The sequence below is a fragment of the Cololabis saira genome, chromosome 13 (assembly GCF_033807715.1).
Source record: "Cololabis saira isolate AMF1-May2022 chromosome 13, fColSai1.1, whole genome shotgun sequence".
Taxonomy (NCBI): Eukaryota; Metazoa; Chordata; class Actinopteri; order Beloniformes; family Belonidae; genus Cololabis; species Cololabis saira.
In genome coordinates this window covers 20,938,029-20,952,102 of record NC_084599.1, presented here as the reverse complement: position 1 = coordinate 20,952,102, position 14,074 = coordinate 20,938,029, and the positions used below count along the sequence as shown (strand labels likewise).

General features: G+C 39.0%; 1 protein-coding gene across 1 annotated transcript in view; it reads left to right on the top strand.

Moving 5' to 3' along the window:
* Positions 1–4,415: 4,415 nt before the first annotated feature.
* Positions 4,416–14,074, top strand: part of agbl4 (AGBL carboxypeptidase 4) — a 361,271-nt gene continuing 351,612 nt past the window's right edge. Inside the window, exons 1-2 of the mRNA XM_061738212.1 lie at positions 4,416–4,455; positions 6,849–6,971. Of these exons, the coding sequence (XP_061594196.1) occupies positions 4,422–4,455; positions 6,849–6,971 (157 nt within the window). The 5' untranslated portion in view covers positions 4,416–4,421. The remainder of the gene's footprint in view (positions 4,456–6,848; positions 6,972–14,074) is intronic.

Sequence of the window (14,074 nt, the reverse complement as noted above, 5' to 3'; positions counted from 1 at the left end):
CCATCCCTCTCTGCATCACTCAATCTCTTCCCCCATTGCTCATGCATTCAGGCAGCTGAAATTCACGTAGCCACCACAAGGTGGGAAGACTGTTCTAGCAGCAGCAGCAGCGCCGCCACATCCCTTCCTTTCTGTGCCACTCCTATCGTTGAGATTTTCCTCTTTTCTCCCTCTTTAGTGTTTATTACACATGTATACAGACTTATGAGGTGCATCTACACTTGGAGCAGCTGTCACCGCCAGGAACAATTAATAAGTTAAAAGGGAGTATTTTTTTTTTTTAAATATAATTACATAAAAAAACAAAAAAAAAACAAAAAAAAAACAATTAGTAGTTAGCCTTTTGGATGGAAAGCATTTAGAACTTTTTTGAGGTTTGTAGCAGAAAACTTATGTGAAAGAATGTTATGTTATAAAACCTAAACACTTTCAAGGGACATGAGAAAAGGGGAAATTAAGGGTACCTCCGTGGCGGAAAGAAGAGTGAGGGTTGGGCTGATGCGAGCATCAAGGTCAGCTGGTTGTCCTTTTCCTCAGCAGGGTGTGGCACAGGGATGACGAAGCAGACAGTCATGGTCATGGCAGGAGATCCCAACTCTATCAAATAAGAAACAAAAAAGAGAAATAGGTGGAAATTATTCCCAGCTTTAACCCATTATAAGTGAAATATTTCAGAGCTATGACTCACGGATTATTGCAAATACACTTGCTGTAGTTAAAAAAAGAAGTTGGAATGTTTTTTAAATTATTTGATACTGTTAACGTGAGCAGGATCATCGTCATCTCGGTAGTGTCCTGCTCATGGCTTCAACGGCATGGCAAAGGATTTATTCCCAGTACTTTAAATGTGCTTTTCGCTTGTCTTGGATCAGGGTTCGGGTGGGGGGGTGGCCAGTTAATAGCAGCCTATTGACACTGAACCATCTGTTTAAATGGAGGCGGTCCAGCACAGTGGAGAGGGGGAGGAAAGGAAGGATGGATAGACTGAGAATGTGACAGATAAAAGGAGAAGAGTGGGAGATGATGAATGGAGGAGGATCAGTAATGGATCCTGCTCTGCATTAAAGCAGAGTGTTAACAAATGGCTTATTTTTAACTAATATTTTTGTTAACGGAGGGAAATATGTGTAAGAACTCACACCGATCAAGGGTGTGCACAAAAAATGAAACTGTCTGCACGTTTTAAATAAGTACACTTTCTTTTCTTTTTATTTCTAGCATTCTCAGCTATGGTAATGTAACTGGAGGTATCATTAACAACATTGCTTGTTGTTACACTGTTGTACTTTCTGAGATCCAAAACCATGTCGCACCCCCCCCTTAGAAGAGGAGTGGTAAAGCCACATCTCTGTCCTGTAAAGCCTGTGGTCTCTGGAGACGGCTGGTCCGGCACAGCCTTGGGGGGAGCTGTCAGTTGAATCATCCAAAGTGAGGGCTGATTCGTTCGTCAGCTGCCTCTCAAGTCTTCCTCCCTGACCCAACCTCACTCCCCTGAGCCCCCTGATTGCTGTCACCATAGTGATTCTCTGTGTACCACCGACTGGTCTCTGCCCCCCCCTTTCTCCACCATGTTTTTTTTTTTTTTAAATGACTTGGTCTCTCCCTGACTTCGACTCCTTCTCCTTGACTTTATGTGTGGAACTCCTCAGCTGGCCAGGTTAAAAAGGGTTTCCCTGTACTTGGTGGAACACAAATGCAAAAACATAGTTTTGCTCCCACTGAACATGGGCACACAAAATTTCAGGCTCAAAACGTAACCAATAAACTCTTTGTGCCTATCTTTTCTCTCTCTCTCTCTCTCTCTCTCTCCTCTCTCAGTTGTGGTACAGCACTACAAGCGTTGACTTATTTGATCATTTTAGAGTTCAGAAGAAAGAGCGCCTTTCAGAAATAATGAAAGCAAAGCCTGGAAATTCCTTTGCTCTGCCAAAGCTACTTTTTACTTGAGAGGTTTGTGACATGTTTCTGCAGATAACTGAGGTGATGTGGTCTGTCCTCTGGCCACCATCCGCCCACACCTAAAATAGCCAGAATTTTATAACTAGCAGGAACACCTAAAACACATTCATATATTGAGAAGCCATAGTAGGAGCAATACGTTTTTGTATGTAAACATTAGAAAATGTGCTCTTATGAAATGTAATTACAATTCCAGAGACCATGAGCTTCTTGTTTTTTTAGTGCAGATGTACTAATTTCTGTTCTTTCTTATTTATTTTCTCAAGTAATAGAATAATGATATTGGTTGTTTCTTTATGTATTTACTTCACCTTATTCAGGAAGTTGGAGATACAAGGCATCTTCTTCTACGATGAAATAACATTTTAAATTAATGTTTAAAAGAATGTTAACATGTTCCTTAAAATTATCTGGGCACCAAAAACATTACATTATAATTATTTTATGTATGAAGTTTTGTATATAGTCTAAAACCGTATCTTGTCATAAATCACATACATTATCTAAAAACACAAACAAACAAGCAAAAACATGTCATCCTTAAAAAAAATCTGAAAATGTTTTTCTTCAAAACATTAAGATGTCTTTTTTATTTTTTTTTATTCAGTATCTTAAGTGCAACAACTTTTATGCTCTTATGGTAAATTAAAATTTTTCCATGCAGATTTCTTTTTTTATAGGGGCTGAGAAACAAGGGGACATGTAGCATATCTAATTAATTCTTCTCATGCTCCATAATTCAATTTCAATCTCTATTGAAAATGAATGATTGTACCACCGTAGCGCTCTTTAATTGGCATAGTGTTAAAGGAATAACATAGCATGGAGGACAACTATTCAATTTTCAATCTTAACAAAATATTATACAGCTGCTCTGTATTCTCTTCCTGTCATCTGAGAAATAATCATTCCGACCTATCTACTCCGTGGCCTGTTGATACTTGCCATCACATACAGATCACAAACACACACACACACACACACACACACACACACACACACACACACACACACACACACACACACACACACACACACACACACACACACACACACACACACACACACACACACACACACAAATCATTGCCATCTCCCTGGTCTTATTCATTTGGTCCTGTTACACACAGCTTAAAACCTGAAAATTAGCAGCAACCTGTATGCCTCTTGCTCCATGAGCTGCGCGACTGCTCATTTGATGTACTTAATCAAGTGCAGCCTTTGTAATGGGAAAGGAATAGGCCCAAGCTTGATTGGCCCTGATGACATCTCTGCTCCAATTGTCTAGAAAATCTTCAGCTTTAATCAATCTGCTGGATAAGTCGGAGTCTCTGACTACTGCTTGCAATGATTAATTTTTTTTTCTTCCTCTGAAAATACCATTAAAATTGGGTTTGTTACAGGTATGACTGCAATAAAACTGAATTATACAGATCACAGTTTAAGGTGATGTATTTGAAGTCTTTTTGTGTTATGTTGTCTTGTATGTGTAACTTATTCATACCAGCAGAGTGCAAATATTGCCAGCATACCGTGTTTCAGATTGAAACTAATACAAGCCAATTCTGTTTAAACATTATCAGAGCTAGAGTACAACTTAAACTGCTCGTCTACAAAGCACTGAATGGTCTTGGACCAAAATACTGTACATGCTTGATCTGTTAGTTCCTATGAAGCTCCCAGACCCCTGAGGTTCATCTGGATCTGGTTTGTTGTGTGTCCCAAGAACCAGAACCAAGCAAAGTGAGGCAGCGTTCTTTATTCTGCTCCTCTACGGTGGAACAAACTTCCTGACCTGAGGTCTGCTCAAACTGTCAGCTCCTTTAAATCAGGGCTAAAAACATTACTGTTTACTGAAGCGTACTCCTAAATTAAATACTTACCTGCTGTACTCTACTGCCCTTACTTTTTAACAACTTATGCTTTTTATTATTTTACCTCTTTTCTTATCATTTTATTTCATTTATTTGTTATTTAAGCGTACTCTTAAATCAGCAACTTGTGCTTTTTATTATTTTACCTTCTTTTCTCATAATTTTATTTCATTTTAATTGTTATTTACTGTCTAATTATGTCTTGCCGCTTTTAATGTCGATGTAAAGCAGTTTGAATTACCTTGTGTTGAATTGTGCTATATAAATAAACTTGCCTTGCCTTGTGTCTGACGACCTAAGTCTTGGAGTTTCCATTTCTGTGTTCATTTTTCAATTGATCATAGTTTATAAAATGCAGATGTTTTATTCACACTTTATGATATTAGTGCACAAAAATAAAATCCCACTAATAAATGATAAATATAAACCAGGTTTTAGTTACTGCCAATGTTAAACCGATGGCTTACACACTCACAGCGGACTGCTGCTGCTGTAGATGATGATGCGCCTGACTCTCCCTCAGCCTCCCGCTGCGTTGCCATGGCAACCCGCGAGCAGCGTCCGTTGCTGTGAGACGGAGAGAGGAAGATGGAGGAGAACACTGTCAGAGACATCGAGCTCGGTGTGTACACATGCCTTTTCAGCTGGTTCTCCCTCATTTCTAGACACGCAGAAAGGGAAAGGGAACCGCATTCTGCTGCACGGCAAATCACATGTGCGCATGTTTTTAGCTCGAAGCGTGTCTTTGTACTGACGGCGTTACACCCTCAGCTAGCAGCTACAATGATGTAAACACCAGTCATTGTTGCTGACGGGCTTCGCCGCTACCGACGTTAAGGCAACCGTGTCTTGAAGTATGAGCCTTGCACGGAAAGACTTGATATAAGTGCTTGCATGATGAGGAGAGATCCCTCACCGAATCAACGAGCCTGCTACTGTGCGTGCTAGCTAGCCGTGCTGCTACATCCTAGTAAATGAGCTGACGTCGCTTTTTTCAAAATAGACGTGGAAAAGTGGTGTTTTTTTCCTACACTAATACTTCAAAGTCAGAGTCAGACGCTAGCATTTGTCAAATAAAGTAGGCTTTACCGCTCGGGTGAAAATACCATCTCTTTTTTGAGTCGGAGTTCAGTCTTATCAACTTTGTCCCACTCAGGTGTTTTATGTTTCCCCGTCACTGAGGTGACGCGAGAGCGCTCACTGTACCTGCTTTAAGCCTGATTTATGGTTCTGCGTTAAATCCACGCAGAGCCTACGCCGTAGCCTCCTGCGTAGGGTCTGCGTTGGTGTAACGTGGAACCATAAATCAGCCTTTAGTGGCTGTCACCGCCAGTCATGCAGATTAAAACATTCAGCCAATCGATCATTTTTTTATTCTCCTAACGGGAGAAAGTTAGTCATAGGTGGTGAAAAGTAATTATCAATCATATCCTCAGAAATAGGTGATGGTCCTTTTTCATTGATTCATTGTTTTCAAGTATTTATTGTTCTGAGAGCAAGGCTACTACAGAAAAAAGTATGGGTGCATTTAAAGGCATCCGTTTTACAAGTCATATTAGTTTTAAGATTGAACCATACAGCCTGTTAAGTTGTTTTGGAAATAAGAAATGCCAAAATTAAGCTACATAATCATTTGAATATCACAGATAATTTTTTTGCAGACCCCTTTATGTTCTTAACAGTTTTTTAGGCTTATGATATCAAGTACTTTGTTCATCTTTTTTACCCTTTTCACTCTACATATTATATACTACTTTGTGGCCCGGCAGGAGTCTTTCTGTGTGGAGTTTGCATGTTCTCCCCGTGCTTGTGTGGGTTCCCTCCGTGTACTCCGGCTTCCTCCCACAGTCCAAAAACATGCGTAGTAGGTTAATTGGCGATTCTAAATTGCCCGTAGGTGTGAGTGTGAGTGTGTCTGGTTGTTTGTATATATGTGGCCCTGCGATAGACTGGCGACCTGTCCAGGTGGACCCCTGCCTCTCGCATGTGATGAGCTGGGATAGGCTCCAGCAGACCCCCGTGACCCTGCAAAGGATAAAGCCGGTATAGAAAATGGATGGATGGATGGATGGAGTATTTAAGAGCACAGACTATGTTTTTGGTACTTTGTTAGAATACATTTGGGAACAATTCAAATCTTCTTGGAAAATATCCTACGCTTGGCACATGTTTCCTTTAAATGTTTTTCATATTCATAATTGCTGAAATATTGTAGCACCAGCAGGTTGGATGTTGATCATCAGTGCACACCACAGCTTGGCTGGACAGTGAGATCTAGGGAGCCTGTTGATGGTAACAAACATTACAGAAAACATCATAAACAAACATAACAAGATAGCACTTTTAAACACTTGGGATGCTGTAGTAATTTACATTCATGCCTCCTCAGATCTGTGGCTTCATACGTTGTTCTGCCTGTGTGAAACATTTTGTCAGCCTCTCAGCATAGTTTTCACACTGAGCAAAACCCTCACCTGTGAGACTTCACATGTACAACTTGATAATCATGGCAAGGACATCTGATAAAAGTAGGGTCTGAATAAATGTATTATTTTAGTATTTTATTTTCATTTAATTAAAACTTAAAAAAGCTTACTTTAACTTTGTCATTATGGAGAATTTTGTGCTGGTTGATGAGAAAAAAAATATAATTGGATCTATTTTAAGGGTAGCTTGGAATATAAGAGTGAAGAAAACTTGAAAGGTTTGTAAAGACACTTTTCTTTATTGAAAGCAAGTTCGCCAATTGTTTAAATTATGATAAAGAATTTGAAACCTTGTTGAATGATCACAAAACGCTTGATATATTTGCTAACATAAAGGAAAGTTTTTTTCAAGTTTGATGAAAATTTTTTTTTTATAAGAAATATTAAAAAATAATGTATTAATCTAGAGCTGTAAACACCAACCGTATGAGTTTTTATATACCAAAAGGTTCTGTGTACTGTATGATTTTTTTTTTGACACTTGAAAGTAAAATGTATTGTAATTTCAAATTTTTCACTTGTTCTTTAGGTAGTGAAACAGTAGGAGAGGATGCTTTGGTGGGGAATGTTGGGAAGCTGATGGTGAACCCACCAGGATACTCAGGAACGCCACGGAAAGGACATCTCGTTTTTGATGCTTGTTTTGAGAGTGGTGAGTAACAAAATTGAGAAACAGCATAATGGCCGAAGCTCTGTGTGACGTGACGCTCAGTGTATCCCCTAGGTTGAGTTCTTTGGAGCAGTTGGTGGAATCTGTATGTGATGTGGGTCTAGGTGGACCCAGCTTGATGCAGGCTTGTTTTAAAATGTTCTGAAAAACACAGAAGAACACATATATGATTAATATATGATTAAAGGGATGTGTGTATGTGGGGCTCTCACTTCAGAAAAAAAGATTAATAATTCTCTTACTTTCTTGCAATTTACCACCATACATATACACTAAGCCTTTGCCTTTTTACCTTTGACAATAAACCTGGGCCTATCCTCTCTCTGTTCTTTTTCTCTCTTTCCTATCTACCTTGTCCTGCTTTATTCGTCTGGCCATCGGCAAAAGGGTCCCCCCTTTTGAGCTAGGTCCCTCTCAAGATTTCTTCCCTCTTAAAGGAGAGTTTCTTTCTTGCCACTGTTTGGCTTAAGGGTTTTCTCCCACGAGGGGAGTTTTTACCTGCCAGTTTTTATGTAATAATTGCTCGGGGGTCATGTATTGGGTCTCTGGAAAGCGCCTAGAGACAATTTGTATTGTAATAAACGCTGTATAATTAAAATTGAATTGAATCTTTTTAAATAAGTAACTTTTAAGTATATATGTCTTCAAGTTCTTCAACAGTTTAAATCACCTCTGTGATAAGTTGTGCTCTTTTCAGTATGGTTAGTTATGCATTTGTTTTCACTGCTTGAGAAATGGATGTGTGGCACGACAGCATATATAAACTGTGGGAGTTTCACATCAGAGCGGGCCCTACTACCAGCCACTGCTGACTTAATCCAGTTGCTTTGTGAATGTACCATCTCAACGAATGAACGCTGTTCTACCATTTGTTTAAATTAGTTTTTAAGAACCAAGATTAAACACAAATAGGGGCTGCAAAGCCCTTTACTTTTTTCTGTGCAGGCATTTTTCCATTTCTGACACAGTACAGTGCATGCTCACAGATATAACTACTCTAATGTGGATTTATGTATTTGCATACCAAGGAATGCACAAAGTTCATTGTTGTTTCTGCAGCTACAAATGATCTGCTAATACGCAGTATACAGATAAAAACAGTGTATGATGTTATATACTTAATTCAATATTGCATATTTGTTTTTTGTTGTTGCAAGATCAGTCTTTTTTCTTCATTCATGACATTTTCATTCATTGAAGTAGTCTATATATGCACACATGATAACTGCTGGCTTAATGAGTTTGCAGGGGTGTTAACATAGCTAAAAATTGAAAATTAACTGTATTAGGTATAGTTGAATGGATTATTGACCAGTTTTCTTGTCTGCAGGGAGGCGTACAATAAGATGAGTCTCATATGCCCCTGAGACTTTTGTTAGCATGTTTTGCTTTCTGACAGCTAGAAGGCATTACAGTCAAAGTAAAAGGTGTTTTTTGGTACTGACAGTGCTTGTTGGTTAGACCCCTTATCCATACACGAGGGCAGAGTAAATCAGGGAATCAGCAGGTCTCTCTGTGGCTCAATCTGCGTGGAGATTAGGTTTCAATGGCATTGGCATGGTTCAGATTTCAAATTTCCCCAGATAAACTCAATTTAGCATCTTTAGATTGAAATGAGCTCTAACTGTTTACTTTGTGACATCTCTCCTTTTCAAGGACAAAATCGTCAAACGTGATCATGGTATAGTTACCATACAAATAAGATACGTTTGCCTACAGTGATGTAGTTGCCTTATTATCGTTTCATTAACATCAAGAAAACGCATCAATCAAAATTTTAGCAAATGACAAATAACCAATCCACAGTTTTTCACACACACAAGAAGCATGTGAAGGTCAGTGCTCATATATATTAGCAGGATGTAAGGATCTAAATATGTTACATTTGGAGAATTCTGCTGAGATATCCATGTGGTTATTTCACCATTTATAAACTTGCTGTTTTCCCAGATGACACGGCCAGAGGGGTACAGACAGTGATTATTGGGTGCTGAGTTCCCACACTGAGATCAGCTAACATACGAGTATTCCCAATTCCGGATGTATCTTCTGAATGATTTATGGAATTGATATCAATCTCTTTCCAATACATGCATTACTAAAGTTAGAAATGAGCATGCACAGCTGTTTGTTAGCCACTGTTAAGTTCAATGAATTCCCTTTTACTGTTTCATATCTCTGCGCTTAACCCACAAACTTTATCTTGCAAAAATGCTGTGGTTCAAGGGTTCAAATTTTGCCAATATAATGTACAGATTTATGGTGAGGTACATAATATTTGATAAGCCTTGATTGAAAAAATATGACGTCAGCATGTTTAGGTGTTGTAGGATAGGAACAAACGTTCTTTACTGGAGAAAATAGCCACCTTTGAATTGTAAAATGTCAGTTTGAAGTTACATCATAGGTCAAAGTCAGAAAATGTATCAATTCAAAAAGTAGATTAATCCAAGTAGGATAATAGTATATTGTGTTTTAGTTATGGTTTTAAGGCCTGTTGTTAAGGCTTGTAACATGGGGCTCTGTTTTTCAGATATTTATGAGATACGCAAGACAGGGAGGGAATTGGAGGAAAGCTCCTGCAACACATGTACATTTCTCACAGCTACTGAAATGGTCTTTCATGACAGCCAATGCCTGTTTTACTCCTCCCAGATTGAATTTTTGAAACAAGGTACTTCAAGCTGACATTTTCATTAGAAATTTATACAGACTTATAACTTTGGGTTTTGTGCCTGACTCTTATAGCTATTTGCTTTTCACATATATTTTCATAAAGCAGAGGTTTTATTTTGTTGTGTTTGTATAGTACAGAATAAAATCTAATTGGTTTATTAAAACAGACACTGGTTATATAAGCTGTTTGCCAAAGGTATAAAACCTCATTTACATTTAGATGAGGCTTAATTCACTTTGTTGCCAGCTCTGTGCTGATCAAGTCAGTAATGGCCTGCAGATTTACATATAGTAGATCTCTCAGCCAACAGGTCCTTCACAACAGAGTCACTGTAAGCAGTAAAAGCCCTTTTCAACATTGTACTTACAAACAGTTCACAGTGATTTTGGCTTTGCAGTGTTTGGTGCAGATCTTCAATATTATCACGGTTTTCTCAATGTCTACATTAATGGCCCTTTCGCACTAGTACCGCCTTAGCCCGGCTCGGCGTGGCGCGGCGCGGCGCGGCTCCACCCGTTTTGTCCCCGTTTGTTTTTCCACAGCCAGGTGAGAAGTGGGGGGGTTGGGGTGAAGCGGCTGTGACGTACTCGATTGCGCAACACCTTTGTTCGTGTCGGCGCTGATGAGAAATCAGCTGGAGCCGCGGCTGAGAAAAAAACAACCCGTCTACATCCCTTTTTTAATTCTCTCGTCAGGTTTATGAACATCTGCACCTCAGAGTTGGATAACCAAACAAACGTTTGCGCTTTATAATAAAATCGCCGCGAGCCGCCAGTCGCCCTCGCCCTGATTCCCGATTCCTGATTCAAACGTCTGCCGGCCCCCCGACCAATCAGAGGCGTGGAGGGTGGTGACGGCCCCGCCCCCGACCAATCAGCTGCCTGTAATGTGATGACGTCGGAAATAGTCCCGGCTCAGTCCGGTTAGAACCTCGCCAGAATAGTTACAGAAAAAGTATCTGCTTGGAGCGGCTCTACCCGCCTCAGCCCCTAGTGCAAAAGCACAAGACGGGGCCGTGGCGGGTAGAAGCGAGCTGAGGCGGTACTAGTGCGAAAGGGCCATAACACTAATGTGTAGATGGAGTTTTGCTTTTTAGGATCCTTTATGGTATTCTTTAAATATTAAGTTTGTGTCAAGAAATATATGCCTGATAAAGTAAGCATTTTAGTGAAATCCAGTTAACATTCTTACCGTTTCACTTTTTTTCCCGCCATGTTGCAACTGTTGCCACTTTTAGCTAAGTCCCAAAATAATTTCCACACAGTGGTGTTGATCAAAATACCTTCCACCTCCACAAAGGATGACACTGAAAGTATAGGGATATTGTTTTATCACACCCTGGAACTGACACCAGACGTAATTAAGGACTTATTGATTGGTCAGACACTCTGTACTGACAATGACTTGCATAGTCAAAGAAAGTCCCCAGTGGTGATGAGTGTTTAATTGGATCTATTGATAAGTATAATTCATAGATTCATCTGGCTTTACAGTCACTCACTGCAGTGCAGAGCAGAGAAAAGATTTGAACCTCCTGTTGCTTATGATAGTCAGGACGAAAGTAATCACTGCTCACTAAGATTTGGAGCCTTAATCATATTTTAGTTTCACTGACCAATTAATCTATTTGTGTAGCAATTCATAACTTGTTCTACCGAATATTCCCTGGGGGAAAAAAAGCACAGGATGAAAGATGTACTGATTTTATGTGAACTGATGCTGTAACAGTTTTCACTAACTGACATCTTATGAAGCTTGGGAAAAGGAGAGATATAAAACCTTTTCTTACTGTTCACTGAGGATCTTATTGTTTTAACATTTTTGCTTTGTCCCCTCAAGTTTATTTTTCTCTTTTTCAACACTGGACAATGTTTAATGTATCCTTGGTTCCTCTGAAAGAATGCAATGTTGCAGTTGCAAGTACCCTTCAAAATATGAATGATTAGAGCCACAGCTGAAGCAAAATACACAGAGGAAATATGTAGCTAGAAACCAAGAGCAGGGGAGAGATGGTTTGTAAGAGAGAAAGGACAAGGGTAGAGCAGAAAAAAAAGAATAATTTGAGCACGTGGTGGTCTGAGGCTAGTCTAGGAGAATGCAGTCAAGCTTGTCAGAAGATATTTATGTACTTCAGAGTGCCCCATGAATCAGGATAGTTGAGTTTCCATTGATTAAAGAAGAGGGAAACGTTTTCACAATCAAGCCTGATAAGTGGCTTGGAGAGGCCCGAGTTTGCTGCAGTATGGAGCTCTTTGCTTCGCCTCGCCTCTGTTTTTGATTTAACCATCCAGTAAGAGAAGTCCAAGGAAAAACATTTTTGGTTAATGCATTTTTTTTAATTAGCATGAGTGTATTCTCTACATTTCTACATCTCCCCACATGATTATAATACCTAGACTTGTGGATGGCATGGTCATGGTCTATTGATGGTTTGATTTTTGACTTTCATATTGTTTGCATGTCTCTTATGGGCTTTCTAAAGGAAGATCCACTTGTGTGAATGAGAGGGAGCACACTTGACATCTGATGTATTGAGAAGCACTCCCAGTTTCTCTGTCTCTCTTCTCTGTCCTTGGCAGCAGATATGTTTCACTGCTCAGATCACTAAAAAGCCTCTCCAGTTTTCTCTTTTAGCAGTTTTCTGTCCTCTCTCGCTTTTTTAAATGAGGAGCAGAATATAGAGATAAATCTGAGCTGTCTTTTGACTGTGGGTGAGACCATTGCTGCTGATTTATGCTATTTATTGGCCATTTGTATCCATAAGAGATTACTCTTTATTATTGCTGTTTTTTTTCTTGGTGTCATAGTCTAGGTTTGAATTTCTCCTGCTATAGATTTTCATTTTTATTTCTCTTTTCTCGCCTTTACCTGTGATTTGGGTTGAGTGTGCCTTAAATTGGCTTGACCCTGAAGGTAATATTTCATTAGTGTCTCTGCCAAACTTAAAAACTTACATGTAGTGTCTCTAAAGCATCTGTATGGATTATACAGGTGTACAGTGGGGCAAAAAAGTATTTAGTCAGACACCAGTTGTGTAACTTCTCCCACTTAAAAACATAAGAGAGGCCTGTCATTTTCATCACAGGTATATCTCAACTATACATATATATTAAAACAAGGTGGGAATTCTTAAATTGTGGACAACTGGTACATTCAGCTTTTCAGAGGAATCTTACAGATCATGTACAGAATGACAGTTCAAACAATCCTGTATCACTTGAAGTACCGTATTTTCCAAACTATAAGGCGCACTTAAAATCTTTACATTTCCTCAAAAATCGTCGGGGGGGGCCTTATGTATGAATTCTTGTGCTTACTGACCTCGGACCAATTTTGTGTTGGAACATTGCAAAAATCTGCCAAAATGTTTTAGTGCGACTTTGGTAAGTGAGAAGCCGCTCCGCTTGATTGATTGTGGGACCATTCAGCTGACACGGGGACGTTGTATTAAAGTCGGTCCTTGGTTGAATATGGGTTGCAACATCAGACAACATTAGATAACAAACTATGTAGTGCTGGAAAGCAACCCTCTTCCAACCTCAAGTCAATGTTACCTTACTATAATATAACGTTAGGTTTTTAGGGTAAAGCAATTTTCAAATCTATATCATAATCCAATTCTAATCAACTGTTGGAATAGAATGTTGTTCCAGCCTCAAACTAACTTCAGGTGTCCGCTATCGCTGGCAACGATGAACCAATCAGAGAACAGTATGTACTACGCTTACCTCTGCCACTGTTTATTTGTGGATTTGTAGAAGATGAATGATATAAATGTGAGTGTATTTTTCTGTATTTGCTACAACTGAACAATATTCTGAGTTATTGTGAATGAGTTGATTAAAGTTCGACTTACCAGACTATTTTGTTTCGCTTTATATATGTTTTATCATGCACCTTATAACCCGGTGCGCCTTATGCTACGTGATCATACTGTTACTGTTGTCAATACAATAAGCTGTGGAAGCAACCTCTTTCCTTCATTCTGGAATGGGCTTCAGCTATTATTCATGTTTTCTTAAGACAAAGTAGAAGGAAACTTTCAAAAAACAAACAAACACAAAAAAAACAACTTTAGTCCCATAAACTGCGTATCTCATCTGCAACAAAAACCTGACAAAGTTACCAGCATATTGGAGGAGAAAGGGCTTAAAGCTACCCCATGTAGGAATTCAACTTAAAAAAATATCAACTAAATCATTTAAATTATATTATAAAACAGACAAAATAAACAAACAAACAAATGCTTTGACTCCTAATCAAACAAAGATCTGCTGAGTTGATGATAGACCTAATGGAGATAATAGAAATATTTGCTGACAAGTGTCAAGCTGTAAAATGCTCTTTTTTCCCACTTAAGGTGATATAAATCATTGTAGCAGTCAGACTACCTTGTACATTTAAATGA